The 26,080-nt window shown below is 53.0% G+C and overlaps 10 protein-coding genes across 10 annotated transcripts; 8 read left to right on the top strand and 2 right to left on the bottom strand.

The window, feature by feature from the left end:
• Positions 1–1,575: 1,575 nt before the first annotated feature.
• On the top strand, positions 1,576–3,158 carry BZA70DRAFT_155073 (uncharacterized protein). Its single transcript, XM_064909737.1, has 2 exons — positions 1,576–2,384; positions 2,509–3,158. Exons 1-2 carry the CDS (start codon positions 1,771–1,773, stop codon positions 2,939–2,941), a joined length of 1,047 nt encoding a protein of 348 aa, XP_064768419.1. The 5' UTR covers positions 1,576–1,770; the 3' UTR covers positions 2,942–3,158.
• An 890-nt stretch (positions 3,159–4,048) lies between these two features.
• BZA70DRAFT_155078 (DDHD domain-containing protein) lies at positions 4,049–7,441 on the bottom strand. Its single transcript, XM_064909738.1, has 3 exons — positions 7,169–7,441; positions 5,470–7,101; positions 4,049–5,412 (listed from the first exon to the last, which is right to left on the bottom strand). Exons 1-3 carry the CDS (start codon positions 7,276–7,278, stop codon positions 4,236–4,238), a joined length of 2,919 nt encoding a protein of 972 aa, XP_064768418.1. The 5' UTR covers positions 7,279–7,441; the 3' UTR covers positions 4,049–4,235.
• A 516-nt stretch (positions 7,442–7,957) lies between these two features.
• Positions 7,958–10,712, top strand: BZA70DRAFT_277964 (mitochondrial intermediate peptidase). Its single transcript, XM_064912542.1, has one exon. The coding sequence runs from the start codon at positions 8,131–8,133 to the stop codon at positions 10,681–10,683; it is 2,553 nt and encodes an 850-aa protein (XP_064768417.1). The 5' UTR covers positions 7,958–8,130; the 3' UTR covers positions 10,684–10,712.
• A 1,642-nt stretch (positions 10,713–12,354) lies between these two features.
• BZA70DRAFT_277963 (ubiquitin 3 binding protein But2 C-terminal domain-containing protein) lies at positions 12,355–14,006 on the top strand (the record flags this gene model as incomplete). Its single annotated transcript, XM_064912541.1, has 2 exons — positions 12,355–13,207; positions 13,241–14,006. Coding segments are annotated over exons 1-2 (1,415 nt in total), but the record flags the coding sequence as incomplete, so codon positions are not given.
• Positions 14,007–14,176: 170 nt separating this feature from the next.
• On the top strand, positions 14,177–15,437 carry BZA70DRAFT_277960 (ribosomal protein S7A). Its single transcript, XM_064912540.1, has 3 exons — positions 14,177–14,410; positions 14,555–14,865; positions 14,932–15,437. Exons 1-3 carry the CDS (start codon positions 14,267–14,269, stop codon positions 15,056–15,058), a joined length of 582 nt encoding a protein of 193 aa, XP_064768415.1. The 5' UTR covers positions 14,177–14,266; the 3' UTR covers positions 15,059–15,437.
• Positions 15,438–15,526: 89 nt separating this feature from the next.
• On the top strand, positions 15,527–17,048 carry BZA70DRAFT_154524 (ras family protein). Its single transcript, XM_064909735.1, has 3 exons — positions 15,527–15,751; positions 16,243–16,315; positions 16,385–17,048. The coding sequence occupies exons 1-3, from the start codon at positions 15,616–15,618 to the stop codon at positions 16,854–16,856; spliced, it is 681 nt and encodes a 226-aa protein (XP_064768414.1). The 5' UTR covers positions 15,527–15,615; the 3' UTR covers positions 16,857–17,048.
• Positions 17,049–18,085: 1,037 nt separating this feature from the next.
• On the top strand, positions 18,086–19,034 carry BZA70DRAFT_238018 (calponin homology domain-containing protein; the record flags this gene model as incomplete). Its single annotated transcript, XM_064910429.1, has 3 exons — positions 18,086–18,232; positions 18,312–18,908; positions 18,972–19,034. 3 exons carry the CDS (start codon positions 18,086–18,088, stop codon positions 19,032–19,034), a joined length of 807 nt encoding a protein of 268 aa, XP_064768413.1.
• Positions 19,035–20,445: 1,411 nt separating this feature from the next.
• BZA70DRAFT_267224 (ubiquitin 3 binding protein But2 C-terminal domain-containing protein) lies at positions 20,446–22,074 on the top strand (the record flags this gene model as incomplete). The annotated part of the gene is made up of 1 exon (XM_064911086.1): positions 20,446–22,074. One exon carries the CDS (start codon positions 20,446–20,448, stop codon positions 22,072–22,074), a length of 1,629 nt encoding a protein of 542 aa, XP_064768412.1.
• Positions 22,075–22,654: 580 nt separating this feature from the next.
• On the top strand, positions 22,655–24,337 carry BZA70DRAFT_154531 (uncharacterized protein). Its single transcript, XM_064909736.1, has one exon. It carries the CDS (start codon positions 22,850–22,852, stop codon positions 24,233–24,235), a length of 1,386 nt encoding a protein of 461 aa, XP_064768411.1. The 5' UTR covers positions 22,655–22,849; the 3' UTR covers positions 24,236–24,337.
• BZA70DRAFT_277948 (mitochondrial carrier domain-containing protein) lies at positions 24,301–25,883 on the bottom strand. Its single transcript, XM_064912539.1, has 8 exons — positions 25,649–25,883; positions 25,539–25,576; positions 25,353–25,473; positions 25,273–25,284; positions 25,028–25,193; positions 24,822–24,968; positions 24,646–24,763; positions 24,301–24,581 (listed from the first exon to the last, which is right to left on the bottom strand). Exons 1-8 carry the CDS (start codon positions 25,752–25,754, stop codon positions 24,351–24,353), a joined length of 939 nt encoding a protein of 312 aa, XP_064768410.1. The 5' UTR covers positions 25,755–25,883; the 3' UTR covers positions 24,301–24,350.
• Positions 25,884–26,080: the final 197 nt, after the last annotated feature.

Here is a 26,080-nt window from a genome sequence, read left to right as displayed (position 1 = left end):
CAGAGTGCCTACGAACGAGAAGCCTGCCGAGAGCGTGATGAAATTACGGGACGTAACTCTGATCGGGAAGCAAGGGTAGGGAATATGACTTATCGCACGTTCACGCGTCAGGAGAGTGTACTGTGGAGAACAAAGGGAGGATGGGTTTACCCAGACGAGAGGGATGAAAAGGTGATATAGTTCTAGAGTTTCTTTTTGCGAGGTTCTTGATCTTAGACCACCGATTAGGTTACTAGGTTATAGACTAGCTACGAGCGCGAACAGAGCCAGAGGCTTGGAGATGCGAGAAGACTGTTCAATACGGATAAGAGATGAAAACAAGCACGAGTATAAGAAAATGTCTGAGAATGGGGAAATCTGAGCAGAAATCGGGATGGATCAGAATCAAGTTTATTTGGACCGCTGCTTCTTCTGTAGCAAGGGATAAAACAGAGTAGGGTTTTATCCGCAGCTAGCGCGTGCAAGGCCACCCAACTTCTCTTTCCCAGTCTTCACACAAAGAACAAGGCTGGTTCAGATACATGCAAGTATGTCTGTGATATGCACGACGCCGATCTCAAGTGTTCCAAGGAAGCAGCAAAAAACGGCTCTCCGAGGATCCAGCAACGGTCTACGTGCGTACGCGTATCGACGCGTGGGTGTCAACAGTACGTAAGGCTGAACTGGATAATTAGCCAATCCACGTGACTCCCACTTCAGGTGCCCGAATCCACTCGTTCCTCGGGCAGCTAAGGGCGAACCTTAAGCACGAAAAAGGAGCTTCCGCCGTTTTGCCTGCGGGTTTCGATGCGAGATTTTGCGTGGCAATCTGGCATTGTGCGGTAATATTACTTTTTTGCCGTGCCCTCCGGGGGCAGAGAAGAGGGGAAAAGAGGTTGGAGGTTGAGAGGATGACCGGGGAGGATAGAGAGGCGGGAGGAAGAGAAGACGTGGGGATATGTGGTGGTTGGGCAGACACTCACGCTCAGGATGGGCATCGTCACAGTCTCCATTCTTGCCTCTCTCACGCGCTACTGCAGAGGTGTGTCGGCGTCGTCAGCAGAGAGTAGACGGGGCACCGCGCGAGTAAACGGGCAAGAGAGAGCTTACGTTTCAGGAAACAGCGCTTTCTTGGGTCTTCTATTTTTCGCCGCCCGTTTGTCTATTTTTGCCGAGTGCCGATGCTGTTTTATTGTTTTCTAGCGGAAGTGAATACAAAGAGAACGCGAGACGAAGAGCGCGTCGGGCAGAGAGGAACGCAGACAGCGATGGCGATCAGCTGCCGCGCGAGCTGTCACTGCAGGCTGTCACTACCGCAACAAAGTATCATCAAACACCATCATCGTACGACTACTGTAAAACCGCAGCGCGCGAGGGACGGACGGTCGCGAGGCACGTAGGGTTTTGGAACATCAGGTAGCGGATGCCTCGGGCAGCTAGCGAAAAGGAAGTTTGGACCTCAGAGCGAGTTCATTGAGTGGCGAACAAACGCCGTATGTCACTGACCAAAAGGCTGGTGGCCGACGAACCCGGGCTCGTGCTCGTGCTCAGGGGAGCCGCAGTTCTCTGGTACCGGACCGGACCAGGCTGGGGCTGTTCGCTGAGATGTGTGCCGAGCAGCAGTAGTGCGGAGTGGAGCAGTATAGCGGTACTATAAGCAAACACGAACACTCCTTCTCTGGCACCGATACCAGCCAGAGACAGCAGCAAGGGGGGTGCAGGGCCTACGGACCGCCGTACCAGTTTAGTCAGTTTAGTCTCTGGTGACGTTGACAACGCGCGTCACAGGCGATGGAAACACCCAACCCCCAACCCTGCCTGGCCCTGATCTCCACCGGCCTCGTATATAATACTACTCCGCTCGGCACCTCTCTTCCCTGCCCATCCTCTACTTTTTCCACTCATCGCCCTACATCCTCCCTAGCCATGGAATACTCTGCAAGTCACTCCCGGAGACAGATGCGCTCCGCGCGCTCCCTCCTCCCCGCCGTCTTCGTCTCCTGGATCGTGCCCTTCCCCGCCGCATGCGCGTCCGCCATCCTCGCCCGCTCCGGCTACTTCACCGCCTTTGAGTTCGCCAGAGAAGTCTCCTACAGAACCTCGATCGCGTTCTTCGCCCTGCAGCTCATGTCCCTCGTCGGCGTGCTTGCCCTGATACGCATGACCGGCAACAAAATGCGCTACTTCTACTGCCTCACTTTCGTCTTCATCGTCCTGATCTGCAGCCTCAGCCAATACCGCGACTCTCTCGCCGTGCTTGCGTCAAACATCTTCAGTCACTTCTCGTCCGTGCCTGACTCGGAATCCTCCGAGCTCGCAAAGAAAAAAACCCTTGAGGCCGTCCACAAGTTCTGCTTCGTCGTCACCCCCTACGCTGTCGCCGAATACGTCGCCACTCTCCTACCGCGCATCCTCTGGCTCGTCTGCCAGGCGGCCGCCATGAGCGTCTGCATCGAGTACGTCAGGTTAGAGATCTGCGCGTCGTGGGCCCTCCGTCGGCGGAACAACGTCGTGCGCGACCCCGAGCAGGCGCTCGAGTACCAGGACGTCGACGAGAAGTACGCGCTCATCCCTGCCAGCCTCTCCAGCGACGACGAAGACGAAGAGAGCATGGACGACGAGTAAGAGTATTAGTTATGGGTATTTTGTGTCATTGTATTATAGAGGCCTGGCCTCATGTGTCGACTTGTTTTTTTATTCTAATTTGTTTGGGGATACCATTGTTTGTGCAAAAAGTGTTGTTTTGATGCAGTTCAAGTTTCACAACTGGCGTTCTGAATTGTATTTTGGTTTTCTCTTTTATTTTTCTTTTACATATGTCATTTGTCTTGGTGCTCGACTTCATTCCTATACTCCAATAATGTCATCTGTGATCATATCTCTTACACTATGCTACACCTTGGCTGCTCCTTGGTACTCGTCTGGGTCGGGTATCCTGAACATGTCCCTCGACGTCAGATAAATAAACAGGGGCCTACAGGGGCAAAGCACTCACTGCCTCTTCGTCTGTTCTCCTGCTCCAGCGACCTCGAGTTCATCGAAACCACTCTACATCTCCACCTCCTCCGCTCTCCTCCCATTCCTCAGCCGTGGCCGTTTCGTCACATGTCTGCCTTTACCGATCAGCTGGACACCCTTCACTTTGCGCCCAATTCACGCAAACCAGATAAAAACCCGCCCGAAAACGTTAAAGTTTCCCTCTTAATTTTTTTTTCTGCTTTGGAAAGATCCTCGAGCCGCACTCAAAAGTCTAAAATAGCATGGAACCTCGTTCCAGATGAACTTTGATTCCGGCTTCCGGAACCGGAGCATCGTCATCGGATAGGGCTGGATTTGCCGTTGTCGGGGCCGGTTGACGTCGGTGTGCATTGTTTGTTGCGCGCTCTGCAGAAGTAATGCGCAAATTACCTGCTTCGAGCACCGTTCAGCTCAGCGATCAGTCGACTCGGTCCATTCGAACGGACGCAATGCTGGTGGTAAGACCGCAACGGCAAGATGCAAGCAATCCACCCCCATGGCCTCGGTCATCCCAACCACCGTCTCCTTCCTACCTGCCCAACGGCCGCCCCGTTCTCAGTCTGTGTGGCGCACCTCACCGCCCATTTCGGTCCACCACGTCAAAAATCCGTGTTTAAAAGCCGGCTAGTCAGTCAGCCTAGCCTCGAGCTTGTTGACTGGACGACCCAAGATTCCGGATCCTTGGCGTATGATCTTGGTCTTCATTCCCGCTTCTAGCTGCTCAGCCGTGAACCCTGTTTTCTTCCCTAAAGATTTTACTTATAGCGACTCCTTCAAAGGAAGGCTAACGAAGTTTTTAGCGCATCGTCACTGTTATTGGATTTTTGGATCATTTATGGTTCATCTTGTAGTTGGAGAAGATTAGAGTAGAGTAAACCAGAGGAAAACTCGTACGCACGATAATCGCGCCCCTTGCGTCGCGATCTACATAATCAGCACCCCCCTCTTCAACAATATAAGAACTATTTATACATCAATTACAAACCAACCCAAAAACCTATTTAATAAGAGAATGAAAAGTGAATACAGAATCGGCGCGCTGGATCGCGACTGTCTCTAGTCTAGACACTGAACTCGAATTGAAACAGAAGCGATAAGCGACCGAGATGATGATGACCGTGCGCCTGCTTGTCCATTCCCCACACTCCACACATTCTTTGTCCAGCACATAATGAAAATCATCCCTTTTCATTTTGTATGATAAGATTGGTCGCTCAAGATCGACCTCGCGGTTATAACTACCTCTTCCCCCTTCTCTCACTCTTCACCCTCTTCGGATACGGCCGCGCAAGCAACTGTCCCATCACAAAATTAGCCACGTCCTCGTCCTTGAAATACCCCAGATGCGAGCTTAGCGACGACAGAATCGTAATATCCATATACCCCTCCGGCAACGCAAAGTCAATCCGGCCCGTGTAGTTCAACCCGTGGATCAGCTCGGTCTCGCGCTGCGTCTTGAGCTGCGCGTCGGCCTCGCTCGTGACCTTTGTGCTTTCCCGCTGGAAACGCGAGTACAGCGTCTCGATCGCGATGTTGGCATCCACCGCGCTATTGCTGCCGCTAGCACCTACCGATCCCGCCGCCGTCGTCGTCGTCGTAGCCGTAGCACTATTAGCACCAGCAGCAACAGCAGCTTCGTTCTGCGCCGCAATAGTCTGCCCCTCGCCCACCATCCCAGAGGTCTCATACCCAAGCGACTTGTTCAGAATCGTACTCGCCAGCCCCGACGCCATGCTACTCCACATATTCGACGCGCTCTGCGCAACCCTCGACGTCAGCTCCGCCAGGTTCGCAATCTGGCTGTTCAGCCCGCGCCGGCTCGCCGGGATCGGCTGCGGCTTTAGCGACGCCATCCGCTTCACAACCAGCGGTTCTAGCCGGTAACTGATCGGGTCCGCGGGGTGGAAGATGTTGTAAATATCCTCTGCGCGCGGGCGCGAGATTGCCTGCCCGCCCGCTTTGACGTCGTATGGACTCGGTCCCGTGAACGGATTGTCGAGATCGTAATCGAGCGGCGACAGCATCCCGCCCGTCTCCCCATCTTTCTCCGTAATCACCGACCGCGGCGCAATCGACTTGCCCTTCAACATCTGAAACAGCCCGACCGGACTACCCAGCCCAAAGAACGAGTCGACCTCGAACTCCAGTGCAAGCTTCGCCTCGGACCGCCGGCTACCGCTCTTCCCGGCTGCTGCGGTAGAAGAAATGATATCCGGCTGGCGACATAAAACGTCAAAGGCAATAGCGGAGCCGAGCGAGTGGCCTGCAATGCTGATTCTTCCATTGAATGTCGGGTTCCATTTCTGGAAAAGGCGATATATGCGGTTACATTCAGCAACGACGTTCAGCATGATGCGCTCTCGATACGCGGGTTGGTAGTAGAGAAGAATGTCGAGCAAAACTTCTGATATCACACTGTAATCGCTGTTAGTCCCCGTTCCCAACAAATCACAGTAATAAAACACCACTTACCCTCTCAACGCAGGAACAGTATCAATAGTGATGTCCGCAAGCGACGCCGCATCCTCCTCCTCCGTCGCCTCACTAACCTGACTATCCATCCTCCCAATATCCTGCTCCTTCGCACCACTACCCTCCTCTGACTCCTGCTTCAGCCCGAAATGGATATTGTGCCGCCAGCACACCGGTAGTACCTGAATCCTTGAATTCGGCTTTGACGAATCGCCTCCCGCGATTCCATTCAGTGCCTGCAAGTCGGGCGAGTACGCGTACACCGCCTTCATCGTCTTGCGGAACGTATTCACATCCCCCACGAAATTCACGCTCTCGAGCCTCTGCCCCAGCTTCTGGCCAATACCGTGCACACACAACACGACGTGGTCAATCTCCCGGTTCTGATCGTCCTCTTCTTCGTCACGCGCATAGTCTTGCTCCATCTGATCTTCCAAAATCTTGTTATCGCGCCCGTCCTCAGTCTCTGACGATTTAACCTCCTTCTCATGCTGCGACTTCAGCGCCTCTACCAACTGCGCTGCCGCTTCGCCGGGCGTACCTCCTCCCATGTTCAGTATCGGCTTTTCTTGTCCTGAAGATGGCGGCGAGGAACTCGCAACTCCTTCTGCCACCGTCGACGTACCGGCATTGCTCGTCGTCGGCGCTGCCGCTGCTGACTTTTTGTTTCGAACATTCGACCACCCCCGCACGATCTTCAGGCCTCCCATACTCGCTCCCGCCGTGAGTCGCTGATAAATAGTCGACGAGAACTTGCCATAAAAATCGTCACTGATGATCCACGCCGTGCTCGCATCAGTCGAGTAGATCACGTATTTTCCCATATGCGGACCGTATAGCGGCCATGTTAGCAGCGTCGGTTGGATACCAGCCGACGACGTCGTGCGAGAATGTTTGGCATCCCCTGTCTCTGTCAGTGGTTGGACCGTAGAGCTTCCGTCTTTCTTGGACGCCGGAGATTTAGATCTGGTGCGGAAGGTGAATGCGCTCGTGAGAGAGTCTGTGAATGGAGCAGTCCGTGCTCGCTTTCCGTTCCCGCCAGCTTTATCTGTGGATTCGTGTTGGGCTTCCTCGGGGATTATAGAGGACTGCGGTTGCTGTGTAGTAGCTCGAGCGGAATCACGCGCTGGTTCAGTCTGTCCTTCATGAGTTGGCGCAGCAGTGCTCTTGTCCACAGAGAGATCTGCACCCGCTGGCTCGGTCGCTGTCGAGGGTGGTGTGACTGGCTTACAGAATGGTTGGTTCTTCAAATACCCTTCCTCAATCTGATTCGCCAGATTCTCATCGCAAGGCTTGAGCGTGCTGCTGTCAGCATAGAACCAAGTGCCCCGTCTGACGTCGTACGTCGGCCCGGCCCAGTATATCGGCGACAGCTCGCGCTTCCGAATGTCGACTTTAAACAGCCGATCTTCGTTCACAGCGACCGTGTCGAGTTCTGACTCGCAATCGGCAATCGACGTCCCAGCGGAGGCCTGGTCGGCAGACACGTTTGTCGGGTTCCGCTGGTATAGAGCCTCGATATTGCGCGAGTCGGTGGCCGAGAACGGGACGAACTTGGACGGCGGCTTGGGAGGTTTCCAGTCCTTCTCGACAAACGGCTTTGTCTTTGGAATATCTGTTGCAAAGAACCATCTAAAATATAGTGAAGCAGTCAGTATAAACACAGCAGATCAGCAGGTGTGACGACTGGCTATCATACCTCACCGCCAACGGTGGAGTATTGGGAGGCAATTCGCTACGAGAAAGCCGCTGACGATACGGCACAGCGTGGTCAACGCACGTCGCCTTCGCGGCGGCAGACGAGGCCATGCGTGCTATCTTAGATGGCCGTGGAATCGTGAAGCGGTCAAGGTAAAACTCGAGAGAATGCGGTGCTGGCGGGATCAAATCAGTTGACGGGCGACGTGGTGAGCTTGTGCAGGCCTGTGATGCAGCCACGGTGCCCTTACGTCAATATCTCCTCGCGCCGCGGTCTGCAACCGGGATGTCAGCAGGCGGGATCGTCCTGAACCGGTCTTTCAGATGATATTATCGGCCCGCAATAGTGGTGGTTTGCCGTTCACTGCTATGAACCATGATAAAACTCGAGTAGCTGCCATTTATGTTTATTTAATTAGTTGTTAGGTTTGTTGGTTGATGGCATTGGACCGGTCTTGCATTGCTCTCAAGAAAGTACGGGTTGCATACAGCGGTTCATATTATCACGTGACTATCTCTACTGGTGACATCGAATATGGGAATGCTTCTGGTAACTATCGTAATCAGAGTTTTAAGTATTACTACTGCTTCTAATTACTAATTAGCAGTCAAATCAATCAACTTTTACTACCGTAAAACAATCAACACTATCTCCGAACAAAAACCACTCGCTCTACTCCCTGTCCAATCTCTGTAGCCTGCGACGTCCGGTTGGCAGCCACGTGACCACAACCTGGCTTCCTCCCAGCGGATCATCCAGACTTTCGAAAATTAGTTTCGGTGCTAGTGCTTGGACTCCCCACTTTTTCCGACCGCTTTCTGTCCCCGCCGTCTCTGCCGCCTGATATCTGTTTCTGCTGCATTAGTGGAGATTACTTAGAGGTTTGTTGGGTCTTTGCAGTTTGGGCTTTATTCCCATTTTGTGTCTTGCAAATACTGAACTGCGTCGGGTTTGATCTAGATATGCCGTGCCAGCGACTTGTCTCTGCCCTGGCGGCCAGACAGGCCTCTTCCTCTTGTCTGATCTCTCGGATATCATCTTTGACCACTGCCAAATCTACTTCCTCCGGTCGCCGTTTTCTGAAGACCGCCTCTCGCACGTCGAAGCCATCGACATCCGGCCCTGGCGCAGCATCCGATTCCACAACGATCCCGCCGCCGCACCCCGTCTCGTCCGGTCCTTCCTCCGCGGCCGAAGATGACCGTCTGCTGCGCGACGTATTCGACTCTTCTTCGGTCTGGAACTCGTTCTACTCCAGATTTCCACAGTCGCGCTCAACCGGCCTGTTGAACAATGCGCGCCTGACGTCGGCTAACTCGCTAGCCGAATTCGCCGAATCAACCTTGCTCGCCGCCCAGCGCGTGGCCGCTGCTATTATCGCCATCGACACCGGCAAGCTCACCGACGACGATTGCAGGCGCGTGGTCAGGCTGTTTGATCGGCTTTCTGATATGCTTTGCCGGGTGATTGACCTTGCTGAATTTGTACGCACAGTGCATCCCGACCAGGCATATCTTGCCAACGCCGAGCGCGCGCATAGCATAATGTTAGGCTACATGATCCAGCTCAACTCCAGTGTCGAGCTCTTTGGCGTGCTAAGAAAAGTTCTTGAGTCTGAAAACGTCGAGAACGTGCTCTCGCGCGAGGAGATGATTGTCGGAAAGCTCCTGCTCGACGACTTCAATAAATCCGGCGCCTCGCTCGATCAGTCGATCCGCGAGGAAGTCATCACCGTGCAAAACAACATCGCTGTCCTCTCGCGTGACTTTATGATGGGTCTCAGCCCCGCTCACGAGAGCATCACCGTTGACATCAACGACCTCACAGGCCTCGATCCCACGCTCGTCAACGGCCTTCGCATCGCGAGCGCTCAGGCAAGCGAAGGCCGCTCGAGTTTCGGCTTTGGCAGGCGCCAGAGAAACGGCAAGCCCTCCGCGCAAGCGTTGGCAAAGGTCAGACATGTCAAACTGCCAACTACAGGAACCGTCGCGCGCATGGCTGCTCTCAGCGTCTACTCATCCAAGATCCGCGAGCAGCTGTACGTAAACTCGCGCAAATCCTCCGATCGACAGATTCAGATCCTGGAAACTTTGCTGATGCAGCGTATGCGCTTGGCGAACCTCATGGGCTCGAAATCGTTTGCGGAGTACCAGCTCAGTGATAAGATGGCGCGCACTCCCGAGGCAGTTCACAAATTTCTAGAAAATCTTGCCGCGAGAACAAAACCTGCCGCGCAGGGTGAGATATCGTTGCTAGAGAAGCTGAAAGCGGCCGACCCTCGAAACCAGGAAGATCCGGTTTTCAGAGCATGGGACAGAGATTACTACCTGTCTCAGTACATTGACAAGACCCGCCAGCCAAAGATGCGCTCGTATGACTTTCTGAGCGCCTATTTCTCGGTCGGAACGGTGATGCAGGGTCTCTCTAGACTGTTTACGAAACTCTACGGAATCCGATTTGTCCCGCGCGAGACCGACTACGCATCCGGAGAAACCTGGCATCCGGATGTGCGCAAGCTCGATATCATGGCTGATACCGGGAGTGCGCTCGACGGTAGCGGTGAGCAGCGAGTTGGAATCATGTACTGCGATCTGTTTGCTCGGGAAGGCAAGCCTCGCGCTCCGGCGCACTATACTGTTCGCTGCTCACGGCAGATTTACGACGACGAGAAATTCGACGGTCTCGACGACGGAATTAAGGACATCCCGACGCTTACGGAGAGCGACGGATCAGTCTTCCAACTGCCTACGATCGGTCTAGTCTGCGACTTTGCCTCTCGATCCGACGGCCGCGCAAGTTTGTTGTCGTTTGCCGAAGTTGAGACGCTTTTCCACGAGATGGGTCATGCGATGCACTCGATGCTCGGGCGCACCTCGTTGCACAACATTTCCGGCACACGATGCGCGACCGACTTTGTCGAGCTGCCGTCTGTGCTCATGGAGCATTTCGCTAGAAACCCCGACGTTCTGGCGTTGTTTGCCCGACACCACGAGACGGACGAGCCGCTGCCGATGCCGCTGCTTGAAGCACACTTGAAGGAGGTCGCTGGATTCAAATACAACGACAGCTACACGCAGATCGAGATGTCGCTCCTAGACCTGGCACTCCACACGGTCTCGCCCGAGTCGCTGCACGGAGGTAGACTAGACTCTACCGCGATCAGCCGTGCTCTTGAGAAGCAGTACTCGCTCTTCCCGCCCGTTGAGGGGACGAGCTGGCAAGGCCAGTTCGGTCATCTTGTAGGCTACGGCGCGGTCTATTACTCCTATCTACTCGACCGCGCAATGGCGTCGCTAGTATGGCGCCAGGTCTTCAAGGGCGGAGCAGATGGCGGCGCTGTTTCGCGCGACGCAGGCGAGAAGTTCAAGAACGAGGTCTTGGCGTGGGGTGCGGGACGCAATGCGTGGCAATGCATTGCAGGTGTGCTGGAGCGGCCCGAACTAGAGGCTGGCGGGGAGAAGGCGATGGAGATTGTTGCGATGGGGGACGAGGACGTTTCCGGCATGTGGCGGTAGTCTAGTAAATAGAGCGTTTCATTATCGTATGCATTGTATTATTACTCCATCCTGTCAGTGCTGATGGGAGGAGGCTCATTGTTCATTGCATTTCATTTGCTGGCCAATTGCCCAGGTGGGCGCCGCGCTGCGACGCAATGCTTTGCCAAATACGGACAATACGCTGACATCCCGGGCGGGCTTGAACCAATGAGGATGCAGCAGCACGTACGCTTGTCGGTTTCTAATATCTTCATTTTCCACAAGGCCATGCTGCATGGAGTGGCCGTCGCGCATATCCTAAGCTAAGGGTTTTTAGGAAAAGAGACAATGTGTTCCGACGGCTGGACTACGGTCAGCTAGCCCGGATCCTGGCGCCGAGCGGGTTAAGAGGAGCCACGCGCTAGGCGTGAATATGATATGTTCCTGGCAGGGCGGGAGCTAGTCTGTTTGCACGCGACCAGCACGAGAGAGCAATTAAACAAACAGACTTGACAGATAACGCGCGGTCGCTAGCTTAACTACGAGAGACCCCTCGGCAACCTCCGACGTCGGCGACCAGACAGGCACAGGCGAGGGTGGCTGGCTGACTGTTATTGCCGAGAAGGGCGAGGGTGCTGAGTGCAGACGGCAGACGAAGAATACGGCAGCAGCAGCAGCAGCGTACGCGGCATCCTCCGTTCTGGAAACAGACGCAGAGAGGTTCCGGATTTTAGGGTTTCAGCCGAGCGAGTTAAACGCCTGTAAGCGAAGCAAAAAAAGTAAACCGCCGACTCAACGTGTTCATCCTAGTCGACTGCTGCTATCAAACCTGCAAGTCCATCCGTCAGTCTTTGTTCTTGATCAACAGACTTCGAAATGAAATAGGACTCTTCCATCAAGGACATTTTTGTCATAAAGCCGCTGCTGCTCATTGCGGTATTTCACTGCCCAGCCTGCTGCTGCAACTCTCATGCAGAGCATACGCCTCCTCCTCCTCCGCCGCCGCAGCTGCTGCAGCTGCACATACTGCCATCCCGCCGGAAGCTATTTTCCCATATTGGCAAACAGGCAGAATCAGGACTTCTAGCCAGCCATACTTTTCTTCCCTCTCGGTCAGAATGTTTTTTTTGCCTTTTACTTTTCTTGCTTGACTTTCATTGTCTCGCAAAGACGTGTTCGGCTGTCTGTAGGTTCCCGCTTAAACTTGATTCCCGTTCTGTTAAGTTTCATGCCAATTCGTCTCTGCCGCCTTCGTCTGCATAGGCTTTGAGTGTAGCCCGCTTAATTAATGATAATGAATTCGAGTTTTGATGCTGTTATCGGTTTTAAATATGTTATATCATCTGCTGTGCAAGTCTGCATGCGCCGTCGTCGCCGAATCATGCCCGGCTCAACATTATGTCCGCAGCTAGGGGGTGCAGGCCTGCAGACTATTGGAATAGGGAAGAACAGAGAAACGCCCCCTTCCCTTTCTAGAAGTGTCAAGCTGCAGCCCCGTGGCACCTGGCTGGGCCTACGCGACGCAAAGATACTTCCGCTTACCCAGCCCGGCCAGGTTCGTCGACTGTCAGACTGTTCGCTCCACATTGGGCCTTTTCATTGTTTCCCTGCTGTGAAAACGCATCGTGTATATAAGTACCCCAGATGAAGCCCCTATTCCCGAAAATGTCTGTCCTCATCGCTGCATCTCACATTCCTTCCCCGCTGCATCTGCAATGTTCCGCTCTCTGTCTGCCCTTGCGCTTGTTGTGGTTGCGTTCACGCTAGCAAGTGCTGCTCCTCTGGCTACCACTATCACCATCACTGCCACCGGCCCAGCAGCTTCTGCTTCTGCCTCTGCTTCTGCTTCTGCTTCTAGCACTGAGGACGACGACTACTTCTCCGTCGTCGCAATCCACACCGGCTCACCGATCCAGTTCCGGAGCTTCTCCATCATTGGTGATGGAAACATCTACTTTGGATTCTCTGACTTGATTGGCAACTACGTCGACTACGACGAGCTCAAGATTGAAGGCTCGGACTTGCTCATCTGGATCGACCCATCCACTAAGGCTCTCAAGTACGGCACCTCCGCCCCCTCCGGCGCGACCGCCCACGGGTGGGACGTGGACGAGAATGGCGATCTCACTCTCGATGGCGAGCAGAATGCGATTGCTTGTGGAGACGACTACCAGGTGTTTTGGGGTAACGAGTCCGTCTGCGACAACGAGGCATCTTACGGCGCTAAACTGATGGCCGTCTATGGTGCTTTCAGCTCTGCTACTTACTCCCCGCCTGTTTTTTCGTCTACCTCGACAAGTTCGTCTCGCGCTGCTTCTGCGTCTGCATCTTCGTCTTCTGGTCTTACCTTGTCGATGGTTACGAAGACGACTACTCACATGTTTACGTCCGGTACTACTGCTGTCGTCTCCGTGACCAGCTCTGCCAACGTTAACGCTTACCGCTCGACTGAAGCTACTACGACGACGACCTTGTCTACCTCGTTCACTACATCGACTACGACGTCAACATTGCCACCACCTTCGTCCTCTTCATCATTTGCATCATCTGCATCATCATCTGCATTGTCTGCATCATCATCTGCATCATCATCTGCATCATCTTCATCTCTGCAATCATCATCGTCTCCATCTTCATCATTCTCATCAACATTGACACCCTCCTCGACATCCTCTTCTACCGCCGCCGCAACCGCCTCCATACTTCCTCCCAATCTCATTATTCCCGTGAAGATGACCGACCCCGACGGAGTCTACGGCACCCAGTACTCTGGTACCGTCATCTCCGGCAGAGACGCGGTCGAGACGTACATCTCATTCGATGTCCCCGAGGCACTCTCATCGACAGTGACGTCCTGCAAACTGATATGGACCCCGCCTACACAGGACTCGTTCGCATCGACAATCATCGGCGTCAAGAAATTCAAAATCTACAACGTCGCAGACGAACTCGACGAGTCCAGCCTGTCATGGAACACGCGCCCTGCCCGCGGAGAACTGGTCGGCCTGGTCAACGCCGTCACCGGCGAGTTCAACTCGTCCACCGTATCGTGCAACTTTGGTCAGAAGCAGCAGTTTGAGCTCGTTGCTTACGGGGATCCGGATGAGGTGTCTTGGTTCCAGATGCTCAAGCCGCGGACTGGAATCAACTATGTCATGCTTGAGTAGTGAAAAAGCGAGGGATAGGAAAGAGTTTGTAGTTTAGGATTTGTGCTTATTGTTTGTTTTGCTCTTTTTTGCCCGTCTGTCCGTCGTTTAGGAGCTTTGCAGGATTCATTGTTTTGTCTTTATGTTTTTGTTACCCCTGCACTCATCTGTTAAACGCAATAGTAATCAATTGTACCAATAGTCTACCAAAGCCAGAAACATATGCAACAGCTATTAGACAAGCGAGCCGCAGTATATGTGGCGCCCTACCCATCCTAGACATGTAGGGTTATTGCGGCTCAGAAGTAGGGTTACCAAAAAGCAGTCACGCAGAACCTGCAGGGCTCAGTCGCTGGGAGCCGCTAGTGGTGCTGAGGGCCGCGCTACGCTACGCACAGTTTGAAGATCTCGAAAAGTGCTGAGGACGTCCACGACTACTCTTTTTGCTCCACCTTCAACAAAGACACATCATCACAATGTCGGCCACCAACAAGCTTGTTTCGCCCGCGACTGCCTCTGACTTGGAGCTTTCGATTGCCCAGAGTCTGTACGACCTCGAGACCTCGGTCGCTGACCTCAAGGCTGATCTCCGACCACTCCAGTTCAGCGCTGCCAAGGAGGTACGGAGTCACTGTTTTGTTATGGTTCTTTTGCATCAGGGAGAGAGTGTGTGTGGTTGAGAAGAGGAAGGAGAGGAGAAGAGGACATGGATGCATAGAGTGAAAAAAAAAGACAAGACAGGGTTCTAATGGATTGTTGTTTAGATTGATGTCTCTGGCGGCAAGAAGGCCATCGCCATCTTCGTTCCCGTTCCCCTCCTCGCGTCTTTCCACAAGATCCAGCAGCGTTTGACCCGTGAGCTCGAGAAGAAGTTCTCGGACCGCCACGTCGTTTTCATCGCCCAGCGTCGCATTCTCCCCAAGCCCGGCCGCCGCTCAAGACAGCAGCAGAAGCGCCCCCGCTCGCGCACTCTGACCGCCGTCCACGACGCTATCCTCGAGGACCTCGTCTTCCCCACAGAGATTGTTGGCAAGCGCATCCGATCACTCGTTGGAGGTGGCAAGATCCACAAGGTGTAAGTTTTGCTGCTTGTCTTTTATATTCCATGGGGAAATACTGACTGGTTTTTTCTTTGATGCAGCTACCTCGACAACAAGGACTCCACCGCCATCGACTACAAGCTCGAGTCCTTCCAGTCCGTCTACTCCAAGCTTACCGGCAAGCAGGTCGTTTTCGAGTTCCCTGCCATCCAGGGCGAGGTCTACTAGATGGCGTTTGGGTTTCGGTTTTGTTGAGTGTTAGGCAAAAAAATAAAAGCGTGTGAAGTATACAAAGATCAACCATAATATTCTCTTTTTTTCTATCTTTTAATATGAATACTTGCCGGCGTTCATTCTAATGCTTGCATCTGTTATTTTTTTCGTAATGTGCCGAAAGAAAGAAGGAGAGGAAGAGAATGAGAATGAGCACGAGGCATCATAAAAATGAGAGAGGAGTGCAAAAGTTGGAGAAAAGGTTGCTTTGTCTGCGGATCTGCCTTTCGTTGTTATCTCGAATGTACTTGTAATGTGTAAATACAATGTTCTGCCTCTTACTCTGCTCTGTTGCTGTCTATGACCATGATGATGACTTATGGCTGCGCAGTGGTTGATTTCAAGGATTATGTAATATCTTACATCACAAGCGACCAGCAGCTACACGATACCCGCTTCAACAGGAATATCCGACCTAAGAGCCTCTCGCCCTCTCGCATCTTACTAAAAGCCCTCCATCACCTCCCCGCCACCCACCCCCCGCACACCACCCCCGCGCTCTCATCTCCGGTATGAGTTCGATAGATGCTGCGTCGTCGGCGCCGAAGCCGTCGGCCTCTGTGAAGTTGGTTCTTCTCGGCGAGGCTGCTGTCGGCAAGTCCAGTCTGGTGCTGCGGTTCGTTAGCAACGACTTCCAAGAGAACAAAGGTATCCGCTTTTTCTTTCCTTGCCGCCCCCCTTTTTTGTTTTTGCTGGGATCTTGCTTGTGCTTTGGTTTTGAGATTTGGATGGGTTGATTTCCATGATGCACTCTTGCTGCGCGCACACTCGATATCGCGGACGGGCGGGAAGTTTTTCGTGTGCTGATCTGATGATCTTCGACCGGTCACCTCGGTCCGGGCCCATCTATGAACGCTTGAACCCCGCGCCGCCGCGGGAACCAACTTCTCAACTGTTGACTGTCTGCGTGGTGTTTTTCAGCATCGGCCGAAGCTTGGGGAATTCTTTATTTTTGTTGTCTGGCGGATCGAGCAGAGCAGGGAGCTTATCAGCCCCCCCCTTCTTCCTTCCCCTGTGGGCCGCTGTGTTGACTTGTTTGGTGTTTGCTCTATTTCTGTGCAGAATGGCGATATACGAAAAGGGGCGCGTCGTATTTTGAGAAATAGGATGGTTTGCTGACTCTGATTATCTGCGTGTAGAGCCTACTATCGGTGCTGCGTTTTTGACCCAGAAATGCTCCTTGCCTACCAGGACGATCAAGTTTGAGATATGGTGAGTCATGCGCGCTGGCATGCTTTTTGTGAATTTTCATTATGGTATGCTGACTATCTGATCTTCCAGGGATACTGCTGGACAAGAACGGTTCGCTTCGCTGGCGCCGATGTACTACAGAAATGCGCAGGCGGCGTTGGTCGTCTACGACCTGACGAAGCCCACTTCGCTCATCAAGGCGCGCCACTGGGTAAGCGAGCTGCACGCGCAGGCGAGTCCCAAGATTGTGATTGCGCTCGTGGGCAACAAGCTCGATCTGTGCAACGACGGCAGCGAAAGCGACGAGGAAGAAGACCGTCGCAAGGTCTCGACCGAGGAAGGCAAGAAGTTTGCCGAAGAGGAAGGGCTTCTGTTTTTCGAGACCTCGGCCAAGACGGCGGCTAACGTCGAGGAAGTGTTTTTGGCTATCGCGGCAAAGATCCCCGAGGAGATTGTCAACAAGCGGATCGCGTCGGGCTCGAGAGGCAGAGCTGGCGCGGGCGAGAGAGGTGTGGATTTGGAAGCCCATGGCGAGAACGGAGCTCAGGGATGTGCTTGCTAAATTTTCGGATTTTTCTTCTTATATTGTTGTTTGTTTTCTCCTTTTTTACTTTCTTGAGGCTTTCTAATTATATTTCCATTACTTATCTTGCGTCTATTGACTCTTTCTCTCAGTGTTTGTCCTACTCTGTTTGTTGAAAGATTGCTGCCTTGTTTGTTGTGAATGCGTACCGTGTGCTCTCTGTGTCTATTCTTCTCTTTTGAATTTTCTTTTTCTTATTTATTATTCCATACTATTTTTTGGCGGGGTCGTCCTTTTCAATGATTTCAAACCTGGAGTGAAAATCCCACGTCTTGCTCCACGTCTCTATTATCGCCGGTCAGTCAGTGCTCTATACTTTGTTTTTTCTATTTATATTCATTCTTCTGTATGGGATTTTATATCTGATTTTTCTTTATCTGATATCATGTGGAGGATATGATTGCTATCTCGTCGTTTTGTTTTGTTGTTGTGGTATTGCCGATAATAATAGCTACTAGAAGAGATATAGAAAAACCTGAATGTTACGTGAGTTTGCTTGTAATGTATGGTGGAGAGTTGGAGTCTTGTAAGCAGACCAGACTTTTGCTGTATGCTTGATAAAGAGTAAACAAGAAAGAAGACAGAAGACAGCTGGTTGCCAACAGGAGCTGTAGAAGAAGGAATAGTAAGCGGCGGTGACTCCCCGCTCACAGAACGGCACACGCGTCGGTCACGAAACTCTGTCTGTGATCATTTGTTTTCGTTGCACAAAATAAACAAACACACACAACCATCCCTTTGCAAGAACACGCTCTCCTTCCGACTTTGTACTCGTAATCAGTCCTATCTGAAGGCGTGTATACTCGTGTGGTTTTTGTTTATTGAGATAAGACAGATATCTGTGGTATTTGTTTTTGACTTGAGCTCTTGTGTGAAGGTGGTTTTTTAGCTTGTTTGAATTTACATAGCCAGGCACAGATTATCGGCGTTCCTGCTGCTTTAAGGTACGTTCTCTTTTTATTGATTTTTACGCGCGACAGGGGATATGATGGACCGCTGTGAATGGCAAGGGGTGGTGGTGGATCCAACGTCCTTGTTTGTCTGGAGAGGGCGTATTCGTCCTGCGAGGCAATCGAGAGGTCATCACGTACCCCCTGTTCAACGCGCGCTATACGGACGAAGATCTAGTTCCCGCCAGCTGACTAGAGCCTTTTCTGTCTAATATAGAAGTACAGCGATCTACGACAGACGAAAGATAAAGGATCGAGATGGGTGAATCGAGACTAGAGCTTCTGGCGTGGATGTCCGATCTGCTACAGATGGAGTTTTCAAAGATCGAGCAGTGCGGAACCGGTGCTCCGCTCTGTCAGATCTTTGATAGTATTTACGGCGATGTTCCGATGTCGAAAGTGAAGGTGAGCATTCCTTTTATTGTTCTCTGGTTTTTTGTGTTCTATGGTTGAGCAGCAGACTGACAAAGGTTGGGAACTACAGTTTGATGTGCACTCTGAATACCAATATCTGCCCAACTTCAAGGTTCTACAGGCCGTATTTTTGCGCCACAAGATAGACAAGACCGTGCCGGTCGAGCGTCTGGTGAAGTGCAAGATGCAGGACAACCTCGAGTTTCTACAATGGGTCAAGAAGTTCTGGGACGCGCACTACCCCGGCGGCGAATACGACGCGCTCTCGCGCCGGAAAGGACCCGGCATCTCGTCCTCCGCCTCGTCCGGCCCAGCTCCGCGCGCAGCGTCGGTGGTCTCCAGTCGAAAGGTCTCGGGCTCGTCGTCGGCCGGAGGAGCCGGCTCGTCGGGCGCGAGCAACGGCAGCGGGATCGTGCCGCGGACGCGGACGCCGTCTGCGAACGTGCAGATCCAGCAGCTGCAGACCGAGAACGCTGCGCTGCGCGAGCACGCGGAGGGGCTTGAGCGGGAGCGTGATTTCTACTTTAGCAAGTTGCGCGATATCGAGATTTTCGTGACCTCGGTGGCGGATGAGGATGCGGCGCTGGTTGGCGCTGATGGCGTGCCGGCGAACGCGGAGAAGGATGCGATGATCCGGCAGATTCAGGATATACTATACACTACAGAGGTGAGATTGATACTGATTTTAATAGAGATATGACCAGATTTGCTAATATTTTGTATTTTACAGGAAGGATTTGAGATCCCAGATGCGGAGGCGGTCGATGCGGTTGAGGAGGAGGAAACATTTTAAGAGCTATCGATACCCCGCTGATGTTTTCATGTTGCCACATTTTCTATTCTATTTATTTTTTATCTTTAAATTCTCTACTTTTCAAATCAAAGATATATTTTGATATTTCCAGGACATTCTACGACTGCTGCTGGGAAGGTATGACGACTTAGTTGCCTTGGCTGAAACGCGAGCCTTGAATAGTTTTATCTTATCCTGTACAGAAACAACAATGGTCATAAAGCGTATATGGTAAAGAAGTAAGAGGTAAGACATGACGGAGAAGTGTCTGGGGATGACGTCAGGCGGAGGAGAGAAAATGAAGTAATCCCGAGGCGAGCGATCATGAGGACAGGAGAGGTAAAAAACTCAGGAACAGACAGCCGTGCGGTGATCAGAAGTTCTAAAGATAGAGCGGGCAACAGCAAGCGAGAAGCAGAGCAGCAGCCGAGCCAGAGTTTCTGAGTTGTTTGGAGTCTGTGCAGAGATCCGGAAAACGATGACGGCGGATGACGAAGGCGGGCGAATACGGTTTCGATAGCAGGCAGCAGCCGGTAGGCAGCCGTGCCGTGCGGTAGCGTTTTGGAAGAATCCAAATATAGATATTGGTTTGCCGAGTGCTGTATGAGTACTGTACAATCCAGCCGAGAGACAGCTCGAGACGCAGACTAGACTACTGACTACTGACTACTGTCTACTGTCTACTGTCTACAACTACACGTGCTATTGTTGCGTGAAGAACAGAACAAGTCAGGACATTCAGCACACGTGTCTGCGGACATCACCGAGCAGTCTGCTGTTCTGTTCCTGCTTTTTCGTGCTCTTTTCGTGCTTCTCCCGCTGCTGCTTCTCCCGCTGCTGCTGCTAAATATAAGTTTAGACTGCACGGCTGAAGTTTAAGGTTGGGTTCCTGCAGGTGGCGTTTCTGCGTATTTTTCTTCGCCGACGTCATTCCCGCCCGCTGTTCTCGAACTCTTCTTGACGGCTCCGTGTACATTTTGTAGTTGAGAGAGGTGTTGTTGTTGTTGCTGCTGATGATACTACTGTAATTTTTAATGTTGTTGCTGACGACGAAGATGATATATCGAAGCTGTCTGTAACAAACCTGGCCAGCAGCTCAGAGCAGATCATCGGCCACACCCGTCGGTGCCGTTCACTCGCGTGGGTACCACCCGTCCTCCTCGTGATTCTCTCCTTTCTGGGCATCGTCAGAGGCCCCGCCGCCCGATGCTTCCCCGAGCAATAAGATACACGAGAATCCACAAACTCTTTCTATTTTTGTCTCCATCCCACTCCAACCCCGCCATCTCCTGCTCTCTTCTTCCCGAGCTCGAGCAAGCATAAATACTCCCCTCGTCCTCCCTCTTCCTCGTCTTCTTTCTCATCCCCATCACACAACAATCATCAGCTTAGCCTTCTCTCAGTCACAACAATGAAGTTCAACACTGCTTCCTCCTTTGCTCTCGCCTCCCTCGCTGCCTCGCTCGTCTCGGCCGCGCCTCTCTCCAAGCGCGCCGACTCGACCTTCAGTCTCTTGACTATCGCCTCGGGCTCGGCTCTCCAGTACGCCAACGTCGGTGCTTCCGACGGTGCCGTCACCATCGCCGGTGACTCCACCATCTTCACCATCGACAGCGGCAGACTCTTCATCGACGGCTCCGAGCAGATCATCTACATCGATCCCAGCTCCCGCCAGGTCAAGTACTCCACCAGCCCTCCCGCGGAAGCCGTCACCGTCGCCTGGTCGCTCAGCTCCGACGGCAACAGCCTCGTCCTCAACAGCGAGAGCAACGGTGTCGCCTGCCCTGCCTCGGGTTCCGCCTACTCGCTCTACTGGGGCAACGGCACCTCGGCAGACTTCTGCGGCAGCGATGCCATCGGCGTCGAGCTCTACTACGTCGAGGAAACCGTCAGCGCCTCCTCCTCCTCCGTCGCGTCCTCGACCTCCTCCGTCGCGGCTGCCACCTCTTCCGTCGCGGCTGCCACCTCTTCCGCCGCTGCCTCGTCGTCCGAGGACCTCTTCGGCGTCCTTGCCATCCGCTCTGGCTCGCCGATCCAGTACGCCGGCCTCTCGATCAAGGGTGATGGCAACCTCTACTTTGGCGCCGAGACCTCGATCGAGAACTACATCGACAGCGGCGCGCTCAAGATCGAGGGCTCGGATGCAACCATCTACGTTGATCCCAAGACCTCTGCTCTCAAGTACAGCACCAACCCTCCCGCTGAGGCTGTTGCGGTCGCTTGGACTATCGACGGCACCACTCTCGAGCTGAACGGTGAGAGCGACGCTATTGCCTGCGGCGACAACTACCAGGTCTACTGGTCGACCTCTGGCAGCGATGACGTCTGCGGCGGCAAGACTGCCTACGGCGCTCTTCTTTACGTCTCGCCTATCTCCTCGACTACCGCCGCTTCCACCACTTCCTCTGCCGCGGTCTCCACCGTCTCGGCCGCTGGTTCGTCCTCTGCCACCACCACCACGACTCTTGTGACCAAGACCAAGACCGCTGCCGGCTCTGCTGCTACCACCACCACTGTCGCTACCACTTCCGTCGCCGTTGCCGCTGCCGCCTCTGCCGCTAAGGCCACCGCGTCGCTCTTGCCTCCCAACCTCCTGATCCCCGTCAAGAAGGAGAACCCCAACAAGGTCTTTGGCGCTCAGTACACCGGCTCGATCGTTGCTGGCGACAAGGAGGTCGACACCTTTGCCTCCTTCGACATTCCCCAGCTCAAGGACTCTGTCAAGTCCTGCAAGTTGATCTGGACCCCTCCCTCCGCCAACTCGTTCCCTTCGACCATCTCCGGCTCCAAGAAGTTCCAGATCTTCAAGATCGCCGACACCCTCGACGAGTCCACTCTCTCCTGGAACAAGCGCCCCACTCGCGGTGACTTGGTCGGTGTCGTCGACGCCACCACCGGCACTTTCACCGCCTCCTCTGTCTCTTGCGACTTTGGCAAGAAGCAGCAGTTCGAGCTCGCTCCTTACGGATCTGAGGACGAGGTCTCCTGGTTCCAGGAGTGGAACCCGCTCACCGGTCTCAACTACGCCCTTCTTGCTTAATTTGAAGCGGCCCTAGTTCTGCCTCCTCTGCCTTGAGGATCTCTTTGTATCCGGCAGCAATTTTATCTTTTTCTTTTCCTTTTTATTTTTTGTCGCATTTATGATTCTGGAGTAACGTGAGGCGGTCAATTGTGAATATGAACATTATTTATCTTTTTTTCTTCTATTGTGAACTGTGATATTTGTCTATGGATTACTTACCAGCTTTACCGCTTATCAGCCCTTCTCGGGGGCTGAATGTACAAACGCGCTATTTGGCTTTTTATTTTTCTTTGCTTTTGAGGTTCTTCATTCATTCGTTATGGTATTATTTGCTAGTTAGCTTGAAAATTGATGTTTTTTAAAATTATTTGATCTCGCGTAGATATAGTCGCTGATTGCTGCTGGAAGTCACTGTTGAGTCAAGGTGTTGAGCCCTGCGAGAGAGATAAACTGGGCTTATTCCACGGCACGTATATACACACAACAATCTACCACAAAAAAACACCAAAAAGACATCAGTGAATTAATACAGTTATATCTACTATCACACACGTATATAAATCAAGCAGAGTAGTTCACCGCCGACCTTCCCGACGCAAAAATCAGAGTCAACTGAAGCTTTTTAATCAGCGCTATTTCGCTCTCCCAACTCGGTCTCGATCCTCGTGCCTGGAAACCCAACTCCGCGTCCTCACCCACATCCCCCCACAGCAGACACTTCCGCACACCATCTCGCCCCGGTCCCTGTCGCGTACTTGCCATCTTTGCCTCTGGCTGCTTGGTCTTTCTAACAATGCCGTTGGCGATGACGACCTGTCATGCTGCGTCGCTTCTAGGCCAACGGCGAATCCTCGCGGCGGCGCTGCTTATCGCGCACTCGCCTCTCCTCTCCTACGCTATCTGCCCACCTCTCCACACCCACGACCACAGCCGCTCCCTTTCCCGACCTTTACAATCTACAGCCACCCTTCCAAGCACATTTTTCTCCGCCCGCCACTTCTCCCACTCCGCCGCCCAGCATGCCGTCGACGCGGGCGGCAACCCCTCCGATCACGGTTACATCGCCTGGCCGACGAAGCCGAATCCGACCCCCTACGATATCTTTGGAATGACGAGCCAGACCTTCGACACCAGCGACCTCAAGCGCCGGTTTCGCATCATGGCGAAGCAGTACCACCCCGACACCGCCAAGCAGATGGACTCGGACTCAGACTCGGCGCGCGCAGCAAAGAAGATCATCCGCGACCGCTTCCACCGCATCGTGGCCGCGTACCAATTACTAGGCGACGGCGCGAGTCGCAAGGCGTACGATGTCTTTGGCAAGGGCTGGAACTACGCGAACGCGGACCCGGTCCCGGCGCCGCCGCGGCAGCCGGCTGCGAAGCCGAAATATAAGCCGTACCGGCATGACCCGTTCAGGAAGGAACGCATGTGGACCTCTGGCCAGTTCTACTACCCGAATCATTCATACGAACAGACGTGGCCGAAAGACTCGGACTCATCACAGAGCAGCAGCAGCAGCAGCAGCACATCCGGATCGACCACGCAGAAAAGCGCAAAGATCGATCATGAGAAAAACGTGCGCACGCTGATGTGGATCATTCTCGGCGTGACGATATTCACGTTCCTGCAAAGCCTGCGGATTATAACCTGGTCGGCGTACGACCAAGGACTCCCGCCTTCCGCGTTTGCGTCCTCGACGCCGTCGCATGAGGTGCTCACGAAGTTCACCGGTATCGATCCTGACGGGGCGAATCTTCCCGAAACCCTCTTCCCCGAGTCGACTACCGCTGCTGCTGCTGATGGTACTGCGCCGCGACGATCCCGCAAGGACCGGCTCACGGCTGCGACTCCGAAGGAGCGCAGGGTTCTCACCCGGATCCGCACGACGCTCGAAAGCCTGCACGCCCAAGCCGCCGCGGACGGGATCGATCGGGAGTCCGAGGGCTTCACGAGGCTCGAGGAGCGATTCTTGGATAAATCCCGCATCGCGGTGATGTCGGAGCGGTATCCGGGCGCGGCGTTGAGGAGTTTAGATCGGATAGAGAATACGTTGAGGAACGAGTATAATGCTTTGAAAGGGAGGATGCTGGTGGGACCGCTGGTCGAGGATGATCCGCTGTCGTCTACTTCTGAGCAGGCGCCGAGTAGCTCTTCTACAAAGTCTGCAGTGGCTTGAGATTTTGATTATTTTCTTTTGATTGTTTATGTTCTTTCTTAATTCACGGAGTTGTGCAGCGCACTTTTAATTCTACTTAAAATCTCTTTATCCAGCGAATCTATCCTACACACGCTCAACCCATCGCCCTCATCGCGAGCTCAAACGCATAAAACGTACTCGCGTTCACCGGCGCAGCACGAAGAATGGTAGGCACGAACCCTCTAAAGAAGCCCTTGACGCCCGAGGTCTGGAACGTCTTCCGGAAACAGTCCAGCGTCGAGGAGTATTTGCGCTGCGAGGGGTCGATGGCGTCGGTCTGCATCTTGGATTTGACGACGTCGAAGGGGTAGGCGGTTAGCCAGACCTGTGGGTTTGTGGTTAGTAACGGTCAGAACAAGAATTTGGGGGAGAAGGAAGATTAGACGTACGCTGTAGCCGGCACAACCGCCGTATATACATAATCTCCAGCCAGGGATATCTGTCCGCTTGATCCCATTCTCACGCATGTCCCTGTTGACGAGGTACTCATACGTGAGAAAGTAGATTCTAAACCATTTTTAGCATCAAAAACAGCACTAAGTAAGCAAAGGATAGAGAGCCATACCCCATTCCATGTCCCTCGCGCCAGAAAGTGGGTGTAATGCCCCGGAAAATACCAGCAAAGCCTGAGGCCTGACGAAGCTGCTTGATAACATCGAGCGGGCCCGAGAACTGCTTCGGGACCGTATTGGTCTGCGTCTGTAGCCGAATCCTACACCGAGCGTTAGAATACCAGATCATTCTGCGCGTGTTACAACAAAGAGTACGTACCGAACGTGCTCGATCGGGCCTGCCAGGACGGAGTTTGCGAGGCCGGCGGCAGTGCCGGAGATGTAGTACTGCGGATAGGTGAGCGAGTCCGAGACCAGACCGTGCTGCTTGTTTTGGGCGCTGAAGAAACGCTTCATGCCCTCGAAGACGCCGAACTGGATCGACACTGTGGAACAGGTTCATTAGTTTTCCCGTTTTTTTGTAGTGGCAGTAGCAAGCTGGAGGGAAATAGAGATCAATCATACCACAAGCGCCAACTATAAGAAACCCACAGTTAATAAATCAATCAAACCAGACCATCAAACAAGAGTGGGGTGATGCATACCGCCGACCAGCGGAGTCAGAGTTCCCTTATAAAACGCAGTAGGCCCCTCCGTCTTCAACAACTTCTTGATAACATCCAGAGCACCAGAGTACGTTCCGGGAGGTGCGCTTTGGAGTCGAACCTAGTAAATAAAAGAGAAAACGATGAGCTGCGATGCTTGCGACGAAAGAAGAGATCGAGACGTACTTTTGTGGTGTCGAACGGTTGTCCGACGAGAACCTGAGCTAGAGTAGACAAAAATCAGTCAGAATCATGTAGCTTGCTCGAGAGAGGAAAGAAAGGAGTGGAAACGATACCAATTCCTCCACAGGTGCCGGCAGCAACGTCCTTGATCACCCGCAGTCTGCTGTCCGAATCATGCTGCTCAACAGCCTCGATGAGATGTGAATCCGCGTCCTCCATTGCTATTCTTTCCAGTCAAGCACAATATTCCTCTATCGCAATAAACAGTTCCCTGTACGAGAACGCAAGAAAAAAGACAGAAAGAACAGGTATAGAATATCAAACTGATCCAACTAAAAGATTTTTTTCCCACGTCTTTGGCTTTTTTGGCGGGGCAATTTTAACGAGTTTTAAGTTCAACGCTGATGAGATGCTGTCTTTTGTCGACGCCGCACTTTCTTTGATTTATTGAGAAGCGGTGATCTGGCAGATAATATGGCGGATAATAACTGTAGATTGAAATTGGCAAGAGGTTGGTATTTCTACGTGGAATTGAATTGGGAAGC

This window comes from Myxozyma melibiosi, assembly GCF_037950935.1.
Source record: "Myxozyma melibiosi strain Phaff 52-87 chromosome Unknown BZA70scaffold_5, whole genome shotgun sequence".
Lineage (NCBI taxonomy): Eukaryota > Fungi > Ascomycota > Lipomycetes > Lipomycetales > Lipomycetaceae > Myxozyma > Myxozyma melibiosi.
This window is presented reverse-complemented; position numbering and strand designations above follow the sequence as displayed.